General features: G+C 46.9%; 1 protein-coding gene across 3 annotated transcripts in view; it reads right to left on the bottom strand.

Moving 5' to 3' along the window:
• Positions 1-25,071, bottom strand: part of PTPN3 (protein tyrosine phosphatase non-receptor type 3) — a 109,758-nt gene that overhangs the window by 19,149 nt on the left and 65,538 nt on the right. For all 3 annotated transcript variants that reach the window (XM_060014356.1, XM_060014358.1, XM_060014357.1), the window contains 7 exons: positions 22,469-22,645; positions 16,721-16,816; positions 13,988-14,174; positions 13,747-13,821; positions 12,433-12,489; positions 11,011-11,167; positions 8,220-8,380 (listed from right to left, as the gene is read on the bottom strand). In XM_060014356.1, the coding sequence (XP_059870339.1) occupies positions 8,220-8,380; positions 11,011-11,167; positions 12,433-12,489; positions 13,747-13,821; positions 13,988-14,174; positions 16,721-16,816; positions 22,469-22,645 (910 nt within the window). The remainder of the gene's footprint in view (positions 1-8,219; positions 8,381-11,010; positions 11,168-12,432; positions 12,490-13,746; positions 13,822-13,987; positions 14,175-16,720; positions 16,817-22,468; positions 22,646-25,071) is intronic.

Raw genomic sequence — 25,071 nt, 5'->3', positions numbered from 1 at the left:
CACCAAAAAAAAAAAAAAAAAAACACCAAAAGTGTAAATGTAATCAACTTGAGATGGTCTAGCGGAAGAGCATAGATCTAGCAAAAGGCTTTAATCACAACAAGGATATGAATGTATCTCAGCAGTAATGATCTGTTGATAGGATTGTAAAGTATTAAAAATAAAATACAAAATAAAGTACTATAGCACTGTCCTCAAATTTTTAAATATGCACACCCTGGGCTTTATCTGACAGAAATGCACAAAGATACATATCAAAGAAATTTATTGGTGGCAAAATATTTTCTTTGGCAGAAAACTGGAAACAGCCTGAATATTTCCCAACAGGGAAAAGTGTTGACTTAAATTCTGATATAGTTATACCACACAATTATGTGCAAGTAATAGAATAAGATAGACTAAAAGTACAGATTCCACTCATCTATTTAAGTGAAAAATGCAAGTCACAGAATAATACAGTGGTGATCCCATTTCTACACATAACAGCATACGCACAATGTGTATATAACATATGTGTGTGCACTTATGTATGTGTGTGTATAAAATATATTTGCAAGATCACTGGAACAAGTATGCAAGGATACACACCAAATTATTATCTGTAAATTACAACAGAGAGAGAAGCTAAAGGAGACGGGGGTCAGAAAACAATTAATTTTACTTTGGCTATTTCTGAATTACTTGAATTATTACAACATGAATTTTTAAAAATTCAAATGACTGGGGACTTCCCTGGTGGCACAGTGGTTAAGAATCTACCTGCCAATGCAGGGGACACGGGTTCCAGCCCTGGTCTGGGAAGATCCCACATGCCGCAGAGCAACTAAGCCCGTGTGCCACAACTACCGAGCCTGCATGCTGCAACTACTGAAGCCCGTGTGCCTAGAGTCTGTGCTCTGCAACAAGAGAAGCCACCGCAATGTGAAGCCCATGCACCACAACAACAGCAATGAAGACTGAACGCAGCCAAAAATAAATAAATAAACAAATAAATAAATTTATATAAAAAATTCAAATGACTGAAGTGAGAAAAAGAACTACAGAGTCCGCCTGCCAATGCAGGGGACACGGGTTTGTGCCCTGGTCCGGGAAGATCCCACATGCCGCGGAATGGCTAGGCCCGTGAGCCATGGCCGCTGAGCCTGCGCTCCGCAATGGGAGAGGCCGCAACGGTAAGAGGCCCGCGTACCGCAAAAATAAAAAAAAAAAAAGAACTACAACAAAAGAAATATATATATAAAATTAAAAATTTTTTACAAAAAGTTGGGTGAATAAAGCTAAGATTTTTTTTTTTTTGCCTTTAGAAGGGTTGACAACACACTCATTTTTATGCCTGCCTTGTCAAGGCTAACACTGAACCCTATTCCCACTGAATTGCTTCAGTGCTATTCACACACTTAGTTTCTGAAGGTGTTAGCAGTTGGTTTTCAAGTTCTTTCAATTTATGGACTCTTCTCCAGACCTTGTGAGCTGCATGGCAGGCTGGGTGTGAAAACACTGCCCAGAGAAGGGTGGTCCGGAGTAGACAGTGATGTGCTGGAAACACAGGTATATCTTTCTGGAAGGATCAGGGATGGGAAGTAATGAGCTATTATGAAGACTATTATATTAGCCAGAAATTGAGAAGAGGCTCTTTCAAGAACTGCTCATTGGAATGACACAGTTTGCTTTGTTCATTCTTGGGCTAAAGGTATGTGACGCAGGCAAGAGCTCCTAGTCTTTAAGGTCCCTTAAATTCTGCCCTAGAATGAGAGCAATCCGGAGGCTGGAGAAGGTCACAGGGACAGAGGGTTATAAGATCACTTAGTTTTATTAAAATCTTAATTTTTATGTCCTCATATGCTTTGTTCTCATCATATCAGAGTGTAGTTCTAAGCAGCTGTGAGCGTAAGGGTGAATTATAAGAAGATCAGCTGAGAGGGTTTGCAATGGAACAACTGTATTTAAATTGCAGCATCGATATCACCGGCTCTGGCCTCCAAAGACAAAAACTGAACGGTGGGAGCTGGAGTTGACCAGCACAGTTCGGGGATGGAAAAGACATACAGTTTTCCAGTTTAAACTTTCCTCCTTTGAAAAAATCATCTAAAAGTAGAGAGAGGGCATCAGGAGATGACTCTGATCTCCTCAGACTTTTGGCCCAACCAAAGATGTGAACCCTGCTCACATCGCTCAGATAAAGGCTTTGGACACCCAGTTGGCTCCATCCAGTGGATGCTGGCAAGGGCTGGCACAGTGGAAGCAAGTACCCCATCAACTGCACAACCAGATGAAGGGGGAATTCTCACTGGAGTTCTTGAAGACTGAGAACCCAAGAAGGGGGAAGAAAAAAGGAAAAGACAAAAAAAAAAAAAAAAAGAAAAAGAAAATGGAAGGACTGGAAGGGACAATGAGTAAGGAGAGCAAATAGTAGAAACGGACTCCCTCTCATGCCCTTGGCAATAACCCAGAGTGTAGCGCAGGGCAACGACTTTCAAAACAGCTATTTACTGTGCTTTCTGTATCAAGCACTAAACTGTGGTCTCCATGAAGGCAGGTGTCTTGTTTGTTCTGTTCACCACCATAAACCCTAGGCCAGCATTGTGCCTGGTACATAGTAGGTGCTAAATAAAATGTTTAGCGTCGAGGAATAACGGGATCTGCTGCTGTGGACAAAGGGGACAAAGCACTTGAGTAAAGCAGGACGAGAGGTGGCATGGAGGCATGTAACTAAGCTAAGGGTAGCCCGTTTTTCATGAAGGCCTCGAGAGGTTGTCCTCCACTTTGCAGACATAAGAACAACTTACTGCTCACGGACAGCTCGTCCACACTGGGGACTTCCACTTTCCCTTGTACCTGACAGACCCAGTCAGGGAGCAAGGACACTGCTGACGGGGTACTCAGAGTTTCTCTCTACCTTCCTGTAAAGGTTTGCTGAAATGAACTGACATTGTTGCTGGCAATCTGGGGACTTTCAATAGTGCTACTTTATTATTATTTTTAACAGTGCTACTTTAAATCACAGTACCAAATGCAGATCCCAGTGCTGGCATACTCAAGTATTCTTGCAGCGTCCCTTTCACAGATAAATACTTGACAATGAGGTGGGGTGGCAATTCCTTTATATTGGTCCCCGGCACTTGAAATGTAAAGGCCACTCAGGTGGTCATTCCAAAGCCCGCAGTTTGCTCCCTGTATTCCAAGTGTTATACTTGATAATGTCTGCCTTTCTTAAAAGAAAAAAAAAATTTGAAAAATTAAAAAAAAACTTTTAGTATGAGCTCTGATCTTGAAGGTACACCTACGTGTGTAAGTCTTCAGCTGCCTTTGTCCTTCCAAATCAACTTTTATAATGATCACAGCGACCAGTAAGTCACCTGTTTTGACAGGAATGGATGTTTCTTACAGTGGATGATGTAGGAGTGGGTTCGGGAGAAACAGTGGTCAGAAGAGAGAAAAAGATGGCTTCTGGTTTTGGCAAAGAGGGAAGATGCTGAGGTGGGAGGGGCGGGGTATCCGAGTTTGACTTGACCTCTGGTGGAGCCTTGTAGCCACTGCTCTAACTCGTCAGTCCTGAGAGGTGGGAGGATAAATGTTTCTCATTTTCTATCAACGGCATTCCACAAGTCTCCAAAGAGCTTGCAAGGCCATTGGATGAGGCTGAGCACAAGGGGCCTTTGCTTGCTGGGAAACCAGTTCTCAAAGGACAGTTAACATCATCACTTAGCTTTTATCTAGCACTGTCTATACCAAATGCACACCCTTTCCCTTGCCTAAACGGAAGGCTCAACTCGGAAAAAGCATGAAATGAGCCACAAATTACTCTCAGGAAGGAAGGACCCTGGGGCTGAGGCAACGAGTTCTTTAGAGGAGGAGAGCATCCTGGCGGTGGTAATGGACTTGGAGCCCTGTGAACCCCAAGTCTGGGCGCCTTTACACGAGAGACAGAGGGACGCCCTACCTTGCCTGAACACAGTATTTAGGCAGTTCGAGGCTGGTCACAAATGCTGGCAAACTGCCCACTTTGAGTAGCTCACACTGTGTAGCTCCTGGAGGGAAGGGCTCGTATCAGAGATTGAGTGAAGAACTGGGTCATACCGGGTGAGTTCTGACAATGGACTTTTCAACATAGATTCTAATCCCAGTTCTGTCTCTGACCAGCTGGGTGACACTGGGCAAGTTCCATAGCCTCTGAGCCTTGTTCTCTCCACTTACAAAGGAGTGATCCAAATAATTCTGGCCATATCTGTCTCACGGAATTGCTGTGAGAGTCAACTGAGACAACATATGTGAGACACACTCGGTAGACTCCGAAGTGCTATAGAAATGCTAATTATTAAGCATGATTTTATTATAGCTGGGACCCAACGCTTTCTGGAACACATTTGTAATTGTTTCTGAAAGCCATGGGAGGGGCAGGGGAATTCCATTAATGAAGAAAATGCTTCAAAGCAAGCTTTGCTGAAAACCAGCTTGTCATTGCAAAAGGGATTCCATCCGCTGCCCAGCTACCCCAGGACAGGCCCTTTGTGCTGTGGAGTGGGTGGCATGGGCACCTGCTAGGAACCAGCGCCCACTTCCTGCTCCCGTTCAGAGCACAGCCTCCGACAGCCAAGCCGCCCACCTGCTGACAGCACTGGAGGAGAAGCAGGTGGGGCACCAGAATAGGTGGGAGTCAGACGGTGCTGGGTTCCACCTCTTGTGTGGACTGGGCAGGTTCTTTACACTCCTCTATTTATGAATGATAATAGTTGTTGCTTTTTGCACCCTGACTGTGCGTCAGACAACGCATGAAGTATTTATCTCATCTAACTCTTACAACCAGCTCACAAAATACCCAATTTACAGATGGGGAAGTAGAGGCTACAGAGGTTAAGGGATGTGCCTGAGGTCACCCAGGAAATGAGTGGTAGAGTCAGGATTTGAAGCCTGCTTGGCTCCACGTGGCTAGACAGCATCTCAGATCTTTTCTAGCTCTGACGTCATGCTATTCTAACAACTCTCACGTAGAAACAGCACGTTGTTGTTACCTATATAATTACACAAAGGGTCTACAGCTGTTAAGAGAACAAGCTCCATGAGTGAAGCCTGCCTGGTTTCCAGTCAGGCTGTGCCGTTTACTGTGAGATAACCTCTCCGAGACCCTGATCCAGCCCTACAGCAGGCTGCTGTGAGAATGCTGTGAGACACGCCTGTAAAGCCCTTGGCACACAATCAGGGCGCATTAAAGGTTTCCCTTTGTCTTCCTTTAGGATTCCCCTCCTCTAGCAGCTGTGTGAGACAACTTCTCCCACCTCTAGCAGTGGTTGTTAAATTGTGTTCCACAGTCTAGGGGTCCTTGGGGGGCAGTGTGGAGACGGACAGGCAGGATGATGGATCCCACCGGCTCCATCACAGAGCAGATCTGCTGTTATGTTCTGTATTTTGGAATTCAAATTTACTTATTTAAAAAGAAGGTTTTTCGACTTAATTTCTAGGAAATGTTTAAACTAAATGAAGGAAATGTGTACATACTAAAATTTAACCCTAAAAATTCTATGTTCTCCATATCTTATTTCTTCTCTAGTTCAACCATAAGCTCTAAAGGCAGGACTTAGGATGGGCAGCAGCGGGACAATGGCTCTGGTACGATCTTGACTCTCCCATCCGCAGGATCAGCTTGTCCATTAAAACCTCCTGGTGATCTTGTTAAGAAGCAATAGCCAGGCCCCCTCCCAGTGTGGCTGATTCAGTAGTTAAGGGCTGGGCCCGTTTAAACAAGCTCCTCAGGTGATATCCGTACAGATGGTCAGGGTGTCACCCTTTGAGAAATACTACTTAAAAACACAGGGGGACAAGTGGGTACTTCTTTCTAAAGCATTTTTTATCTTCCTAATGAATTTCAATGAACACTGTTCAAGGAAAACCTGATAGGGGATTCTTGTATGTAAAACAGGAAAGTGCAGGGCATTTTCTGCAGCATCGGTCAAGACCAGGCACCGTCTTTTTCCTCACCAAGAGCCCACAGCGCCTCCTTGTGGACAATCTTATCAAAGAGACCCGGTTCGTCTTGGGTGAAGGGCTTCCATCACCTGGCGACATCTCCCAGGACTCCTTGAGCGCTGCTCACCCCCGGGAGGCCTGTTTCCTACCTGACACCCTCTGAGCTTAGTCTGCATTAGGGTCCAGGAGGCTGTGACCCTCCTGGAATACCCTCCCCTCCACACTTAATCCCATCCACCCTCTATTAACATTACATGTCACCCCAGAGGACCTCCTGGAATCCTCTCACCTCCAGTCCCTACAGAACATACAGTCTGTGGAATGAAATCTCACCCTATTTTGGTCTTTAGCTGTTTCTGGGACTCGTGATACATTCCCACAAATATACCAAAATTAGACCGTAAGCTCCTTGGGGTCAGAAATCCAGCTTCTCCTTCCCTCACTGTGCTCCTGATGTAGCATTTGGCACGTGGTGAATACCTAATACTCGTTGAATGAAAGAACAAATGACTCCACAGTGCCGTTCCCCTCTGACTTTCCTTTTCAACTCCCTCCAAAAAGAATAAAACTGATATATTCTGGCTTTGAAGTGCTCCTTGTTTCAATTATTTTGGAGAGTGTTTAAATATAATTGAGTTTTAGTGTTTAAAATGTTTGTCTCGGGGCTTCCCTGGTGGCGCAGTGGTTAAGAATCCGCTTGCCAATGCAAGGAACACGGGTTCGAGCCTTGGTCCAGGAAGATCCCACATGCTGCGAAGCAACTAAGCCTGTGTGCCACACCTACTAAGCCTGCGCTCTAGAGCCCGTGAGCCACAACTACTGAAGCCCTTGCACCTAGAGCCCATGCTCCGCAGCAAGAGAAGCCACCGCAATGAGAGGCCCACGCACCGCAACGAAGAGTAGTTCCCACTCACTGCAACTAGAGAAAACCCGTGCGCAGCAATGAAGACCCAATGCAGCCAAAAATAAATAAAATAAAATAAAATTTTTAAAGAAGTATGTCTCAATTTTGAGCTTTTTTGCAATGAAAAGCCAGAGAATACAACTTCTACATTTTCTTCTTTTAAAATCTTAAGCCTACCTGGCCTCCTGCAGGCAACTGGAAAGAAGAGCTCTCTCTCTTTGTAGATGTTCAGTATATGTCTAGCAATTCTATCCAAGTAACTATATTATTCCTACCCTCTTATCCTGATTTCAGCTTATTTTTTGTCTATATTATCTGTCAAGGCTGTCAAGTTCAAAATCCCCTATTGATTGTTTTTGGTGGGGCCAATTCACCTTTCCCTTGTGGGTTTTACTTCTTACTATTGTTCAATACACATTGCTTTAATAATGTATTTTATTTACATTCTATTCCTCACACCATTATAGAATAAACCTTTCTCTCACTCGACTCTCTGCCTTGCTTCCTTCTTGTTTGATACTCACATTACTCATGCCTTCCTGAATCAATATGCAGTCACATATATTTGATAAAGTTCCTAGTTTCGCTTCTGTGACTTTTTCCTTTATACAACTTTCCAATAAACTCTGCAGTGCAGATTTCCGCTTTTGAATCTGACCTGAGACTCTCTCCTAATTTAGGGATCCAGACTGTGTATGTTGTCATTAATCATGATCAGTTTTCTTTCACTGGCCTACTTTATGCTTCTCTGTGCTCTTCTGTTGCCTTTTTACTGCACAAACTACTCTGTTTTCTACAACTTTTTAAAAATGTGGAAGACAAACATACTGTGTTTTCATTCTGTTAGTGATCAGTAAAGCTGACTTGAACACAAGTCTCCTTGGGTCCTACTTTGTTTTGTGAAGTCTCTGCATGTGCCTTTGTCAACAGGCTCAATCCCATGAGCAGAGGTCGCTCCTGGGGAGGGAAGACGTGGTCTGACTTTGGTTTCGTGTCCACACGGTTCTGGGGGACTTGGGAAGCCCAGCCCCTGTGCCCTCACGGGGCCCAGCTCCCCCGTCATCCCCCTGCACCCATCCACGCCGCCTCTCCACTACCTTCGACTGCCGAGTGTTCTGAGCTTTTGTGTTGGCAGCTAAACATGCTCAGAGTCCCACCTCCTCGATTTCTGACGTTTCTCCATGACTCCTGATCGTTACTAGAATGGGGGGCAAGCGATGGGCCATGGTCCCCAGCCCGCTTTCTCCCTGAGGTCATGAGTCCTTCTGTGGTCCCTCCATGAGCACAGCTGCCTGGTGACTTAGATGACCTGGCAGCAGCTGAGCAGCCCACCGAGGCACTGGGGGTCTCTTACCTCAAACTGGATCAGCACCGTCCCGCTTTCGAGGCCCTTCTTTAGCTGTTCCATGGATCCCTCCAGCGTGCCTCCACCCTCCGGACACACGGGGAAAATGGCCTCTGGGAAAAGCTGGTTCAGTTCATCTTCAGATTTGATATCAGCAAACGAGTGGACAGCTGTAGCGGACGAGAAAGAGCTTGTCTGGCTTCTGCAGCCACGTGCTGGGTGATGGGATTCCTCCCCCCCAAATTAGACTTATGAAACCTGAATGCAGATGGTTTAAAACATCTTATTAAATGATTAAGCACATGGTAATCATTTTCACCAAAGATACAACTTCTCGTTGAATGATTCAATATGTACTAATTATACAAAATGTCTCTCCCGTCGCGGAGCACAGACTCCGGACGCGCAGGCTCAGCGGCCATGGCTCACGGGCCCAGTTGCTCCGCGGCATGTGGTATCTTCCCAGACCGGGGCACGAACCTGTGTCCCCTGCATTGGCAGGCGGGCTCTCCACCACTGCGCCACCAGGGAAGCCCGCTGGTTAGTTTTAAATGACTGTGTTTAGTACGCAAGAGGCTTTTGCCAAGGATAAGAGAAAGGGAAAGGACGTTTTTAAAGAAAACAGATTTTCTCCCTTTGCTCTCTGTGACCTGGTTATTCTTCTACCCCTGCTCTTCCTTCCTTCTCTGGTCCCTTTCATTTGCTCCCTTAAAACAGGCATTTTCGCAGGAAACTGGTGCGGGGTCTGACCCTCTCTCCACACCACCACCGCCCCGCAGAGCTCAGTCAGTTAGTCTGTAACTCGAGGCCATTGTTAGGTGGGAGGCTCCCAAGTAAACATCTCTAGTCTCCTCTGTGCTTCCTCTTTGGAAATCTCCCTTCACATCAGACTCAATACGGGTAAAAACAAACAGAGGACCCCCTCTCCCCAACCATGCACAATACTTCCCAGCCTCATGTGCCTCTTTCTGTCTAGTCACTTCAAACTTTGGGATCATCTCTGAATGTTCCCTTTCTACCCAGAAAGAGAAGTCACTTCCCTTACCCAAGAGCCTTCAATGACTCCCCACTGCCTTCAAGATAACAGGAAAGGAGAAAGAAAGGAACCACTCTTGTGTTTTCCACATAGTTGAACTGAATCCTCACAACTCTGAACCAGCGGTCTTTATTCCCATTTTACAGATGAGGACACTGATTCACAGGGCAAAAGAGCTGTCCAAAGTGACCCAGCCTGTCAGGGTGGGACACGGGAATTCAGTCCACATGTCTGACGCTAAAGACCACATTCTCTCCACTGACCACAGAAGCTCAGATCTTCTGCTTATTTTCATGATTTCTGTCCTATCTGCTATCCCCTATGTTACTATTTTTCTTTTAATCAACTCATTTTTTACTTGAATGTTTCTTTGAAAAATGAACTTACCATTACAGTGATAGAAAATCAGTGGCACTGCTCTTTAAGCTCTAATCGTCTACAGACATCTGTTTCCCTCACCTCACACAGGCGCCAGCCCTTTGCCATGGGCTGGTAGAGGACCCCCTCCCCCCCGGCCCAGCCAGAATGCTCTCGTTCCAGCCCCTCGTACTGGCCAGCACGTCACACGGCACTGCATGTGGAGAGGCCTGCTCCCGATCGCTGGATTCCTTCCTTCTCTATTATCACGTGGCCTTACCAGACACACGGCAACTTACTTAACCTCTCTGTGCTTCCTCATTTGGGGGTAGGAATACCAACCTCACGAGAACATTGTAAGAGTTGAAGAGGATAATTATGCAAAGCGATTAACACAGTGCAGGCACTTCGCTGGTGCTGCAGAGACATCAGCTACTGTCACTAGTGACCCCTACTGTGTGCCGAGCACGGAGCTGGGTTTGGTGGGGATGGGTGGTGGGAGGAGGTGGGTAGGGGTCTGGAGAGATCTGGCAGGGCCTCACGGAGGAGGTGGGATGAGAGCTGGCACTGGGAGTTTCGGTGGGAACAGAGAAGGCAGGCATGAGGGGGCGTGGGCTGTGCCAACAACTGTGAGGGCAGAACAGAGACGCGGGGCCAGGGCTTGAGTCGCGTACTTCATCCACCTGCAGTATTTGAGAGCTGGGAAGGAGGACGCGAGGACTCGGCTTGTTGCTTTATGACAACAACGACAACAACGATAATAGTAGCTATATTCAACAGAGGTCGCCTTTCAAATGGCCACCAAGTACTGGGCAGCATCTTCGATGCCTTCCAGTATGAGTATCATTTACTCTTCCGAGGGACCCTTGCAGGTAGCGACTATGTCATCCTCATTTTACATTAGAGGAAACTGAAACACAGATTGGGTGAGAAACTTGCTCAAGGTCCCTGAACCCAGTAGGAGGCAGAGTTCGAAGAGCCCCAAGGCAGCCAGGCTCCTGCCCCACTCTGCTTACCGCCTCTGCAACAAAAACCAAATGCACATGAATAAAATATAACCTGGTCCTTTGAGGAAGGGTTGAATATGCAAATGCAGACAGGGCCAGGCAGCTAAGAGGGGTGTGTGAAGTAGGCTGAGCTGGGCCTGGGAGGAATGGGGGAGGGGAGGGTCACACCTAGTATAAAAAGGGGTGGAGGGTGCTGCCTACCTGCAGAGGACTGGCCATGAGGGATGGGGCCCTGTGGAGGCAGATCTCCATATTTTTCAAGGGAGAAGTCGGCCATCAGGTGGTCACGGGAAAGCCCTTGATTTTCCCATGTTGGCTACAAGTGCAACATCGCAAAACCATGGAACAGGCTGTGGAAGGCCCTCTTTGCTAAGGCTCCTCCCCCGCGGGTGGCTGTTACCTTTCCTCCTGATCACCAGGGCCAGCTCCCGTGTGTGCGACTCCCGGCTGGCTTTGATGAACATCACCACTTGGTCATGGGTGTGTTCTGAGATGTCCCGGCCGTTGATTAGCACAATTTGATCCCCTTCGTTCAGCTTAGGAATGCAGGTGTCCGCCTGCATGGGGGAAGAGCGAGTTTCTTCTGTTATCATAACACAGTCCTCAAGGGAAGAACCTGATGTTTTCTGAGCCCCGACACTTGAGACCATGACCAAGTTCTCTTCTTCTCCCTCAGGCATTACTGTCTTTATTTTTGCCTCCACTGCAATGTTGACATGGTAGCTGGCAGTGGGATTTTAAAGGAGTCCTGCTCAGAACCTACGTTATGAAACATTTTGGAGTAAAGCTAAGAAAACTACTGAGGCTATTTCTCTATGGTAGCCAGGCTTCACTTATTACTGTAATGTCATAATGACTTCAATGCCTCTATCTTTTGTTGTCTAGATGTGTGGTTAGAAAATGATTCGTCAGGGCTTCCCTGGTGGCGCAGTGGTTGAGAGTCCACCTGCCGATGCAGGGGACACGGGTTCGTGCCCCGGTCCGGGAAGATCCCACATGCCGCGGAGTGGCTGGGCCCGTGAGCTATGGCCGCTGAGCCTGTGCTCCGCAACGGGAGAGGCCACAGCAGTGAGAGGCTCGTATACCGGTAAAAAAAAAAAAAAAAGAAAAAGAAAAAGAAAATGATTCGTCAGCTAAAAGCGAGTATTTATCTATCTTGTGATGGAGAAAGCCTTTGCAAACATAACCCCAAAGGCAGAAGCCATTATGGAGAGAAGCCATGCATTGAACAGTGTGGGAATGAAAGGCTTCTTAACTCACAGAGGCCACAAGCAGTAAGAAAAGGTAAACCACAAGCTTAAGAGTAAAACTCCCAAACAGGCACCTTCTTAGGAGGCACAGGGACCCTTTGGTGCTCACTGTTACACAAAAGCAAATCACCTTCTAGATGCCTAGAGCCCCAGACAGAGGGCTGAGGGTGGGGAGGGGGAGGGACACAGGGGCCGTGAGCCCACTCGGAGCGAGCAGAACAGCAAACTCTAAGCCCCAGTTTCCTTCTTTCGGGCAGGGCTTCTACATTTCAACGTGCACACCAGTCATCGGGGATCTGGTTAAAATGCAGATTCTGGTCCAGGAGGTCTGGGTGGGGCCCAAGAGTCTGCATTTCCAATGAGCTCCCAGGTGATGCTGGTGCTGCAGCTTTGGGGACCACAACGAGCAACAAGGCTCTGGAAAACGGCCTCCATTCTTTCCTTCTATCTATGTGCATATGCATTTACACACACTCTCTGCTGCCAGTAACAAAGAAACAGGACACAGAAACAGAAATCTGTTACATGTAGGGGAAAGCAAACTTGGGAAATAACAGAATATGTTTACTTACAGGTGACTCTGGGTTTATCCTTGATACCACAAGAGGCATCTTTTGATCCACTCCTCCCTGTAAACATGTAGATTAAAAAACCACTTGAGTCGTTCACAGCAACAAAGACATGCAGATATCTCTGACACAAGGGAGGGCTCAAACTTCCCTTGAACTTATTCTAATTGCAGGCGTTGGCACCTTTCGGAACGACAAGGTTCCTGGGTCCCTGGGTCTAGTGGGCCAACCAGAAAGAAGGCTGTTCAGAAGCCTCCCACTGCCATCTCCACCTTCCACAGACCAAAGATGCACTTAGAGGAAGCAGCCTCCTTTCAAAAAATGCAAACACCCCCTGGAGAAGGACTCAAGAAGCACAGCCCCTAACTGCTGATGGACAGGGGGTTTTCAGTGGAGGAGAGGAGCTGTAGAAAGGCCCCATGTCGTGAGGGCTTTTGACCTCTGAGAACAGGCTGTCAGCAGGGCTGCGGGTATTGGAAAGGAGTGCGTGATGGCAGCTGCGGGGTGGGCAGCAAAGACCACCTGCCCTCACTTTGCTCTAGAGTAAACCTTTTCTGTACAGGGCCAGATATCACCTATCTTGGCTTTGTGGGACAGAGGGCTCTGTTGTAACTTCTCCACTCTGCCACCGTAGTGCCAAAGGAGCCACAAACCATTTGTAAATGAATGAGGTGTCTGCGTTCCAATAAAACTTTATTTATAAAAACAGATGGGATTTGGCCTGCAGGTCATAGCTTGCAGAGCCTGCCTAGAGGGAGGCAGAGGAGGGTGATGGCCCTGCACTTGAACCACTGTTCTCTCTTAGCAATGCTGAGGGGTTCCCATCTCTCTGAGCCTTAGTGTGCATCTATAAAATGGGTTTTAAGGGCTTCCCTGGTGGCGCAGTAGTTGAGAGTCTGCCTGCCGATGCAGGGGACACAGGTTCGTGCCCCGGTCCAGGAGGATCCCACATGCCGCGGAGCGGCTGGGCCCGTGAGCCATGGCCGCTGAGCCTGCGCGTCCGGAGCCTGTGCTCCGCGACGGGAGAGGCCACAACAGTGAGAGGCCCGCGTACCGCAAGAAAAAAAAAAGGGGGTTTAAAATTCCAATTTCACCACTTAATAGAAGAACCCAATAAGGTGATATAAGTAAGTACACAGAGCAGGCACTCGGTGTGAGGCAGCTACTATGGCCACAAAGAAAAGCTCCCAATTCTGAAGGCCGAGCCAATTTCCCTATGCAGCCTTGGGTACGTGGCACATTTCTAATGGAAGTTAAAAAGTCATCTAAAGACTGCTTCGGAGCATCAAATGTCCTTATAAATTACACACAACATACCTTTAGATTAAATCCAAATTTTCCATCTTCATCTGGTGTGATGCGGATCAAGACTAAGTAGCCGTCACCATCATTCTGGAGAACGTCAGAAAATCATCAGTTATCTCACTTCTTTCTCCAGTGGTCGGTGATATGCTATTTTCTTTGAGTCGTAACCACCTAATCGCCCGTAAGGCAGCCCTGCACGGGAGGCCTGGCTGGGTCGGCTGCCACTGCAGCCGCAGCACCTGGGGTCACGCACCTTGTCACAGTAGTACTGGCTGGAGTCCTCGGTGGAGCCCCCTTTGGTCACCCTGTGGAAGTCCTCTAAGAACTGCTGATCGACGCCATCTGGGGAACAGGAGCCTGGAGCATTTGAAGATGGAGACACAGAACTGGATGACTTCTGGGTCAGGCAGCTTTGTGCTGGGTTGTTCTCGGATATACTCCTTCATCGTGGGGAAGGAGGAGATATTTTAATAACTGGATTAATATTTTATCAGAGCAAACATTACTGACTGTTGGGGCCTGGCATCTCGTGGCTGTCACCAATCCTTGGAACCTTAGAAGAGCTCCAAAGGTCAAGCCCAGGGCTCAGGCACATCCAGAGTCCACTGGCTGCCCATGTCCCCAACTGGCCTAAAGGTCATCGCCTTTAGTTTTGGGGAAAAGGGGAAGGAGGGCAGGGTAGTACCAGGAACTGCTGAAAACTCAGCTGCTTTGGAAGGGTGATAGGGAAATATGCCCAGCTACTCTGGTGCTTAATTACTGAACCTCACCCAGATGCATGCGTCTCCATCCCTTTTGAAAGCTTTTCCCTTCCGTCTCACTCCCACTCATAGCTCTGCTTCACAGGACAGTTCGCTACCCAAAGGAAATGGGACTAACGTGGCATATTCAGGACAATTTATATGAATCCTAGTTTACATTATTCACCTGTGACATCCATTAATGCCTCCACTGAGATTATACATTTTATTTTTCTCTAATATAAGTCCTTTTGTATCTTGGAGCTGCGCGGCCCAATATGGCAGTCACTAGTCACGTGTGGCTATTTAAATTTAAGTAAATTAAGATTAGAAAGTGCCTCAGTTGTACCAGTCACATTTCAAAAATGCTCAACAGCCACACATGGCTAGAGGCTCCTGCACTAGACAGCGCAGTTACAGGACATTTCCATCATCGCAGGAAATTCTACTGGATGGCGTTATCTTCGAGAATTACAGACTATTACAACTGAACAGACCTCTGTGGTCATCTGGTTCAACTCCCATTTCACAGATGAAGAAACAGGTCAAGAGGCGCTGAGTGACTTGCCCAAGGTCACACAGCTTTCCCCTCAACTGACAGACAGAAGTCTGATGAACATGACTCCCCCAGCACCTCTCCCCTCTCCTCTCCTCACACCAGGTCTGCTCCTAAGACCCTCCTCTCTAACCTCTCAGGGCCACAGGGATGAACACGGTGTAGGACACGCAACTTCTCTGCATCATGCACACCCACACTAGACCCCTTCCAGAGCCACAGTCCTAGCAGAAGATGCCTTTAAAAGCCAACAGAATATGGGGTTGTCCTCATGTTCCACAGACTCCTCCATATTCTAATCTCATTCCAGGTTAGTGACGGGAAAGGTGAGCAAAGACAGACATTCAGTGAAACAAACAGACAAAAGACAGCTGCTGCTGCCTCTTTATTTCAGGTCCTTATCCGTGAAGTTTTCATTAATGTAGTGCTTCTGTTTCCTAGCAAGTTCAAATTAGCTTACTTTAAATATAAAATCTGTATCATAGTCACACAAAATGATTCACAATCTCAATTCATTTGAATAAAAAAATTCAGTGACAGAGTAGTACAGAAGTAGAGCTATTTGCAAGAGAAGAGTTTGGCCTTAAGGTTTTCAAGTTGGATGGGAAGGCATTTCAGAGAGAGGACATTTTGTTATGTACTAGTGGTATGTTTTCAGACTGAAAATAAATGAGACTTTAATTTACTTAAAAGGAAGCTAAAAAAAAAAATTCTCCCGAAGTTGGGCAACTTTTCTAAGTTTTGATGTTTATAAGAGCACCTCCTAGTGGCAGAAAGGGAAACTTGGAAGTTGCTAAGATAAAGCCAAAGAGGTTTAGGAAAAGCCATTTCCAGCTCTAGGGGTGGACCTGAACCTTTACTGTGAAGCCGCAAATAGCATTCATACTTCAAACATTTGGAAGAATCTGGAGATGAGAGCGATGGAAAGGGTGATGACATTTAAACAGAAGAGCAAGGTGACAAAGCAGAAGACAACAGACTTTTCAGTAAACTGTATTTCTGTATTCATTATATTTAATTTCTAAATTCTGAATTTCGAATTACATTATATAGAATTTAGATGACATCTTATAAGGTTTTAAAGTATTTTTCTTTTTCAGTAGAAAATGTAATGGTCTATCCCAAACAGCCCATAGTACTAAAAATAACATATTCAATGTCATTATGTGTCCAATCCCATTTTCTAAGTAGGGGTGGAGAGCTTACTCTCAGACGGTAATTTATTAAACATGACAATATTTTTTTGGCTGATCAACCATGTACAGACGTTCCCTGTAGGCTGCAGTAATGCTCCGCTCAGTGTGGAGGATGGACAGACAGATGGCGAGGAGGACATGTGATGACAGGAAGCAACAAGAAGGTGGCAGCTGGACGCAGCACAGGGATGCCAGGAGTGAAGACGCCACACCAAGTGGCCTTCCTCCCTACCAGGGCAGGACGTGAGGTGCAACCGAGGGGAGAGCCCAGTGGGTGAGGATGGAGAGAAGAGGGGAACCCCTGGGGTTTCAGTGGGTAGCTGTGAAAGGGGCAAAGAAAGGGGTAGCAGGAGGGAGCTGAAGCAACTGATTTGCTCCTGAGGCCGGAAGGGAGACCGTCACTGCCGTCGGAGAGCCAGAGTGGCCAGGGAGACACTGGCCACCCCAGCTCCCTGGGGTGAAAGGGGCAGAGACAGACAGACAGACAGACTGACCGGCAGACAAACGGGTGCTCGCCCTCAGAAGCCGACGCTTCAGAACTGTAAATGCGGTAGTCATCGGAAACAAAAGCCAGGACAGAGTTCATTTCTCTGAGGGGAAGCAAGGTTAGAGACAGTTAAAATGGCAGGACTTCCTGGGTGATGCTTTTCATACCATTCTTTTCTACACCCTAGAGAATGACAAAGGCCCCCGCGTCCCCCCCCACCCCCGCACAAACCTGTTAGCCAAGCAAAGCTGTGCTCCCACTGAGGGTTTCACAGCTCTCACTGGGCGCCCGCAAGGAGGCACTGGCTATGGTGGTGATAGAATAGGGGCCATTCCACGTGGCATTTCTCTCTCGAGTCTATGAGCTTCTCGAGGTCAGGAGAGACCCTAGTCCTCTGCCTAGTCCTCTCCTGGTGTACTTAACACAAAGCCAGATATCTCACATGGATCCCGACATAAGGATCACCGAGTAATAGAAAGCATGTCTTCGTGGTAGGGGTGTTACGACATGGAGACGTTCTTCAGGTGATACTCTTTTATCTCTGCGATACATGCCAAGGGCCCGAGATGGAAACTTCACTCAAGAAGCTGCGGAGGTGGCTGAGGGAATGTGGGTCAGAGATGCCGCTGTCTGAGCTCTACGTCTCATCACGCATGGAATCAAGGGTCATGCACCTGTCCCCAGGCTGCCCACTCAGACGTTGCGATAACTTAAGGGCAAGAAAGCACTTGTTGAATTTCCGTCAATTCATGCTTGAACTCTTTGATGAGAATTTCTCATTGACACAGAGCCTGCAGCAGCACCTACCATGGGGACCTGCTCACAGAAGACAGGTAACCCAGACTCGTTACAGGAAATCTGAGTCCTTGGCGTGCAGATTAGACGCTGTGTGATACGGGGGCCTGCCGTGGAAGTGGCAGAGGGGGTACCCACTGTAAAAACTTGGGAGCTTGTTTGTACTTTAGCCAAGGGCCACATCCTGCTTCATGTGACCGTCTCCCCATTCACCTGTCCATCCATCAGAGTAGTCACGGAATATCATGAAGTGTCAGGCACCACGCCAGGTCTGGGGGAAGGAGAGGTGAACAGGGCTCTATCCCTGCCCTCAAAGAGCTCGCTGTCTAGTTTAAGATAGAAAAGGAATCAAATATTATCATCATGCTGTAATGGAGATGCTCAGATGTCTAGCATACAGTGGGAGGCCAGGAGAGGCTTCACAGAGGAGGGGGCGCTTGAGTCTGAAAGATAAACCAGTAGAAGTTTAAACAGGTAGTCAAGAGGGAAGAAGAAAGTGTTGGGTGGGCCAAAAAGTTCCTTTGGGATTTTCCATAAGATCTTATGGAAGAGCCCGAACAAACTTTTTGGCCAGCCCTACATTTTAGGCAAAACTCTCATAATAAAAAAACTTCAGTGGTATTTGCAGAGGCATGAAATTTTGAAAAAGCACAGAAAAGGCATTTAAGCGGGGGAGTGACATGCTTGGGCATAAATTTCAGGAAAATGAGCCTGTTACCCTTGTTAAGGATGTTCTGGAAGGAGGAGAGACTAGAGACAGGAGGACACTTGGGGCACTATTGCAACTGTCCCTTCGAGAGACGATGGCGGCTACACAGGGGCAGTGCGGGGTGGACGGCGGAGGGGTCCAGGTCAAGGGATGTTCATGAGGGAGAATCAACAGGTGAGAAACTAGATGACGCAGGCGGAAGAGAAGGAGTTGTCGAGGATGCCTGAAGTTCCCATCGGGGCCCACTGGGTGGTTCTGAAACGTGGCCCCACTCACCAAGACAGGAGGAGCCACAGGCTGGACAGAAGATGATGAGCTGAGATCAGGCCAGGCTGGGTTTAAGGTATTCGTCAGCTGTCCACATGTAAGTGGCCCAAGACCAAGTGAAGTGCAGGCAAGGTGCAGGGCAAGTGGACACAAAACTCCTAATGAAACCCTGTCGCTGGCTGGTCTCCTGTGGGGAGACACAGCTTGGACCACTGGGTTGTCCAACTAGAGAACAGGCTGCCACACGGCAGGAGAGCTGCCCATCACCGGCAGGGTGACCAGGTGACAGGGCAGAGGGAATTCCTACACTGGTGATGCAGCTGAAGAAGGGGATTCCCAAAGTTCATTCCAATGCAGAGAAGCTATTTAAAAACATTTTTTTAAATAGTGGTGAAATACACATAATATAAAATTTACCATCTTAACCGTTTTCAAGTTTACAGTTCAGTAGCATTTAAGTATATTCACATTGTTGTGGGTACAGAAGTTTGGAAATAAAAGCCGACAGCTGTCCCCTGTCCTTGGAACAAGGCAGGCTCTAAAGAAGGAAGTAGGCAAATAGCAAAGGCACCAAGCCCCATTCACTGAGGAGAAGTTCTTCAAACACAACCCTCATCCGCCCTCAAATTTGTTTTCCTCCAGCTTCTGCTCTGCAAAGTCATTTTTTTCCCTTGGGAAACACCCCCTCCCATTTTCCTGGGTGGTGGGTTGTTTTTGTTTTTGGAAACTTCCTTCTCTGCAGATCTTGGCCTTGGCTCTGAAACAAGGAAAGGAACATAGAATGTCTGCGAGAGTAACAAGAGGACAGCCTACTCGGGCATAAAGCAAACTGCCAAGGACTCGTAACTAACCATAAACTCTGCTGCGCTGCTATAAATACGGAACAAACCAAGGTGACTTATCCACTAGGATGATGTCCAGAGTCTGAACTGCACCACTAAGGTTTAGAGCCAAAGTCGAACCGCTCTGTTTCTTCCTTTCTCTCTTTCTTCCTCTTGTTTACATGGGTACAGAACATTACACTTCATTCTTCTTTCTAAAAGGAACTCTCCTTGCTGTCTGTGATGTTATTCATCTGATTTCTGACAGGATACTTCCTTTTGCCTCTTAACACACTAATGTGTTGTATAAAGCATGTGCGATGTTTTTTAAACATTTTGAAAATACTGTAGCCCACCCTGGGTATCTGTGGATACAACCAAGCACAGATCGAATTAAATCCGGGGATACGAAGGGCCAACCACACTTAGCCATTTTACATGGATTCTGGTATCTGTGAGGGTCCTAGAACCAATCCCCCTTGGGTACCGAGGGATGACTGTACTCACTGAAGACACCACCGCAGTTTTTTCTCCAAGTACGGACTAACCTTCCCTTCTTGCCTTGGTCAATGGAGGGCCACCAGACTCTCAGGGAGGCCAGCTGCCTCTGAAAACCCAGCAGAAGGTGGCTTCCTGCCAGCAGGAAGGGGTCCCCTACTTAAGTGAGGTGCTAGGGGCTGAACTCTTTCAACTGTTCGCCCCACTTGCAAAGCACAGCCGCTAACTCGATTCTGTGAGCCATCTACTGTTGGCTCACCTGGCAAAGACATGGCAAGGAAGGCTGCGTTTGCATCACCATTATTTGCTACTTTTAACATTTCACTGCAAAATAAAAAGTGCCCCAGGATCATACATCTTTTTATGTCTCATGGAGGAGTTTCAGGAAGAACCGATGTGCAACGCCTAGGGGTGAGTAGGGCTAGAAATTACTTAAATTGAACCGGGCCTGAGGAAGTGAATTCTCAGCTGAGTTTTAATAAACTTAAATAGCCATCTGTGTGTGGCTGTATTGGCCTGTGAAGCTCTAGATGCTCTAATTCCATGGTGGGGAAGGAAGATGGAATTATAGACCACAGAAGGAAGATCGGACCTAGGACCTGTAATCAGGCTTCTCAGAACTCGCATTTGCCCAAACTCTGTTCTCCTTTCACCAAAGTGACAGAGCCCCACAGTGTGACGATGAAGGCTGATAATGTGCTATTTGCCCAGCTGGCCTGGAGGTCCCTGAAAGCAAAGGCTTGTCTAATTCACCTTCACATTCCGTCAATGAGCAGCAAAGGGTGTACAAAGTGTGCTGCAGGACTCGGCAATGAGTGTAGCCCTTTAAGACGTCCATATACCACTGGACAGAATTCATCTCTCCTCCAGCCAGCACCTGGACATGTACTGCATCTGTGCTGTCCAATATGGTAGCCACTGCTTATGTGGTTCTTCAGCACTTGAGATGAGGCTTGTGTGACTGAGGAACTGAACTTAAATTTTATTTTATTTTAAATAATTTCCATCTGAATAGCCACACATGACTAGTGGCTACTGTACTGGACAGGGAAGGTCCAGAAGCTCCACAATTCCATGATGGATTTGCAAACCACAGCAGGAGGATCTGACAGGAAGGGTGTGACTGGGCATCCCAGAGCCCTCGGTCAGTTCCCTAAACCCTCCTTCTCCTTTTACGAAAGCAACACAGCCCCTGACAGACTCAAACTGGCTCAAGTCATGCGTGCCTGCACTCCTGCCCTTGTAGACCTAGAACTGCAAAACCAGTGTCACGCAAAGGAACTTACACCCTTCCACTCTAACCTCAGCGAGGCTGCAAGTTGGAGCAAGAGATAGTGATCGTTTCAACAAAAGCATCATCCAAGCTCAGGTCACAAGGAAATAATGACCAGAGGATTATTTAATCAGAGGTGTTAAGAACACAAAAGCTGGAAACTATGTTTGCTGTGGTCAGGGACAGCAGAGAAGTAGCAACTTCGCACTTAAGTGCGAAGTGAGATCTGTTATTCACCTGTGATGCCTACAGTACAATCGGGATGCGTTTAATGCTTTAATCCTAGTAGCTAGAGTGGTAAAAATTTACAGATTAACTGAAGTGCCTTCTTGCTAATCCTTTGCTATTAGGGGAAGCATTATATGTTTCTATATTTTGGGCACAGCATGGGACTTAACTGAATGGATACTCAAGGATCATGGTTGACTTCCTAATAGATGATCCATTCCTATAATACTTTATGTCATTTAATTTACGATCTATGTCTTGTCCACTTCAAAAAAATGATTTGAGATCGCTTACTCTAAAATGTGCAGATATGGTAGAACAGTGAATTCATTAAAACAAGAGAAAAAATCAGACCCATTAATAAAGCAAGGAAGGAAGAGTAGGGACTAGATCAGGAAGCTGAGCTATGGGAAGCTAATGCAATTGAGCCTGACATGCAGCTCTGAGCTCCCTGGTAATCAAGTCAAACAGGGAACTACTGAATTAGATATTATCTTACTGAATAATAAAAGGACTCAAGCCAGTATTTTAGGAGAGACATATTTTCTCCTGACCTTGAAATGTGAAGGGCGTTAAAAAAGGAAAGTGGGGACATAAAAGAATTTGATGCACACTGTCCTTGACAAAAATTTAACAAAGAAAATCAGAGATGTTCTCCGAATGTTTTTTCTTTATACTGACCATTAAAAACAAAAAGAACAAAAACCCGAGGACATAATGTGGTTCTGAGAAGGCTTTCTGTGGACAGCTAGAAAATAAGCACATCTCCAGCGACAGGGAATCCTGCAGTGGTCAAACTCTGACAATCGAGAGAAATACTACTATAGTTAACATGTCTACAACCTCTGGAGCATGAAATGGCTTAAACTGGGCTTTGCTCGTGAACTGGCGAGAACACTATTCAGGAGAGCTAACAAGCGTGTGGACAGTATGTCACTGTTGTTGACAAAAAGCAGGGCAAGCTCTTGACCCCAGGCACACAGCCTGTCTTCCTGCCGGGGAAGGGAGAGCGTGATGATGTTCTTGGCCTGGCAGACAGCACCCTGGGGAGCTGGCTGCAGGCTCCAGCCCTTGCCTCCTCTTAAACGGCCATTGGGCCTGAGCAAATTCCTCAACAGCTCAAACAAGCAGACACAAAGAAAGAGAGGAACACAAGTTTCTTACTCTCGGTGTGGGCTTCGGTTCTGAGAAATCTCAGAATCGCTGTCTTTAGGGGACATGGAGCCCTTGTAGGTGTAAAACACGTCTTCCGTTTCAGTGATGTACGTCATTTCATTCACAAGGTTGTCTGCGGAAGAGTGTCGTGGCTTTCGGATTTCGTGCCGGAGTCGAGGACTTCGCCTGGTGGGGAAAGGTTCAGTGTGAAGCGCTGAAAGCAGATTCTACTTAGGAATTTTATCAGACACCAGTGACCTAACTTTGTGCTCTGACCTTTCGAAGGATGCCTTTGCTGATGCTGTTGGAACTTAAGAGCCAGTTAACCCATTACTACACTAGAATCTACCAAGGGCCACGTGGTCCCAGATATTCTTAGCCCAGCGGTTCAGTTCCTCAGCTTTATAAACAGGGCAGATGAGACTGGTTTTTGCTCTCTGGGAAGTTATTGAGTGTTGATTTAGGGGGAGTTATTCTTCCAGGAGGACTCAAGCTCGCAATGTGTAAACAGGCTTTATTGACTGCTCATCAGACAATTTTTCTGATTCATTTGTATGGTATAAGTAAGGGTTTAGAAGCTAAAGTAAGTTTTTCGGCAGACTTATTTCAACTACATCCCTTCATGCGAATCTCACTTGATCCAAGAAGAAATGTTTGCTTTTTAAAATGTATCTCTTATGGGGCTTCCCTGGTGGCGCAGTGGTTGAGAGTCCGCCTGCCGATGCAGGGGACACGGGTTCGTGCCCCGGTCTGGGAAGATCCCACATGCCGCGGAGCGGCTGGGCCCGTGAGCCACGGCTGCTGAGCCTGCGCGTCCAGAGCCTGTGCTCCGGAACGGGAGAGGCCACAACAGTGAGGGGCCCGTGTACCGCAAAAAAAAAAAAAAAAAAAATATATATATATATATATATATGTGTATATATATATATATATATATATATGTATATATATACATCTATATCTTATGTGGTATTAGATGGGCATAGCCCCAGCACCGCCCTGTCCCTCCAATAGCAGCAGTAGCTGTGTGACATGAGGCAAGTCACACCACCTCTCTGAGCCTCAGTTGTACCTACCTGGCTCCTGAAAATGAATCAAATGAAGCAATGTCCCCAGGATGCCTGGGGTGACACCTGGGGCAGCACCTGGGCATCGGCTCCTGCAGTGGGTGATCCCAGGCTGCTGAGCTTTCTAAATTTCATTTTCCCTGTTTTTGCATCTTCTGCTCCTTTGTTAGCCATTTCTCCTTGGGACTGTCAGAGCCTCCACTATTTGCAATCCCCTTGGGCCCCGATAATCAATAACACTGTGTCCAAAGCAGAGTGGAAAGGTCTGTGATTCCTCAGAAGAGGACCTATAAATAGCAGTAAGAGCTACAGTCCACTGGCGTGGCAACGTCCACTCCAGCTGCTCTCCTGGACGCTGTCCTGGCCTCTGTTCTGGGGCCCTGGCACTGCTGCCTAAGAGACTTTCAGACAAATTAAGCTGCCACGTTATAGCATAAATTTACTACTGTAGGATGAGTGCCTAAATCTAGGAAACCAAGAACCAACCTATTCAGTCATGTTATGATTTCCGACACTAAACACCATCACCATCCCTGCCCAGAGCATTAGGCCCCAGTGAAGGGCCCTTACCCAGCGGCCCGGCACAACAGCTCCTTTTTTGGCCTGCATGTTAGAATGCCCCTTAGTCCTGGTAGCTCACTCTTTGAGAATTTACAGGTGCACCCTATCATGCAATGAACAGAAAGCCATACCCTTATTTCAAGGTGGGGCTGGGGCAATGTTCCTGGCTTGGTTTCGCCTTCTGATGATGCCTGGCTCTTTTGAAGGCATTCACAAAATGGCCTGATGTCTTTGAGGAACATTATAATAAAATAACAATAACAACAATAACAAAAACAACAATAATAATTCTACCTGATCCTTTTTGTATAGTTTACAAAGCACTTGTACATTATGTCATTCAATCCCTTTACAGATGGAAAGACTGAGACCAGAGAGGTAAACAAACTTGTTAACGAACAGGAGAGTCAAAATCTGAGTCCGGGTCTTCCAGTTACAAACCCAGTGCCCTTCCCACTTTGCCAAACTGCCACTTCCTTCTTTTTTTTTTTTTTTTTTTTGCGGTACGCGGGCCTCTCACTGTTGTGGCCTCTCCCGTTGAGGAGCACAGGCTCTGGATGCGCAGGCTCAGTGGCCATGGCTCACGGGTCCAGCCGCTCCGCAGCATGTGGGATCCTCCCGGACCGGGGCATGAACCCGTGTCTCCTGCATCGGCAGGCGGACTCTCAACCACTGCACCACCGGGGAAGCCCTGCCACTTCCTTCTTTTTAAGCTGAGTCCATCATCTTAAAAGTTGGCAGGCTACTTTCCTATGTGCATTTGCTACTATTGCTGAGGGTCACACGTCCTTACATCAGTTGTATTACATGCCTTTACTATGTTTTCTCAAAGTTTATTTTGTTTGACATTAATGGGAAATGTGAGATTAAATAAAGTTAAACATGCTTCTTTATCACAGGACTTCTCAAAACCTGAATATGCTAATTTCAAGAGCAGCATTTCAGTAAGCTGCAGTGCTCAAATTTATTTAGACCAAATAACAT

The sequence above is a fragment of the Delphinus delphis genome, chromosome 6, assembly GCF_949987515.2.
Source record: "Delphinus delphis chromosome 6, mDelDel1.2, whole genome shotgun sequence".
In the NCBI taxonomy this organism is placed as follows: Eukaryota; Metazoa; Chordata; class Mammalia; order Artiodactyla; family Delphinidae; genus Delphinus; species Delphinus delphis.
Note: the sequence above shows the minus strand (reverse complement) of the source record. Positions and strands in the feature narration are given on the sequence as shown.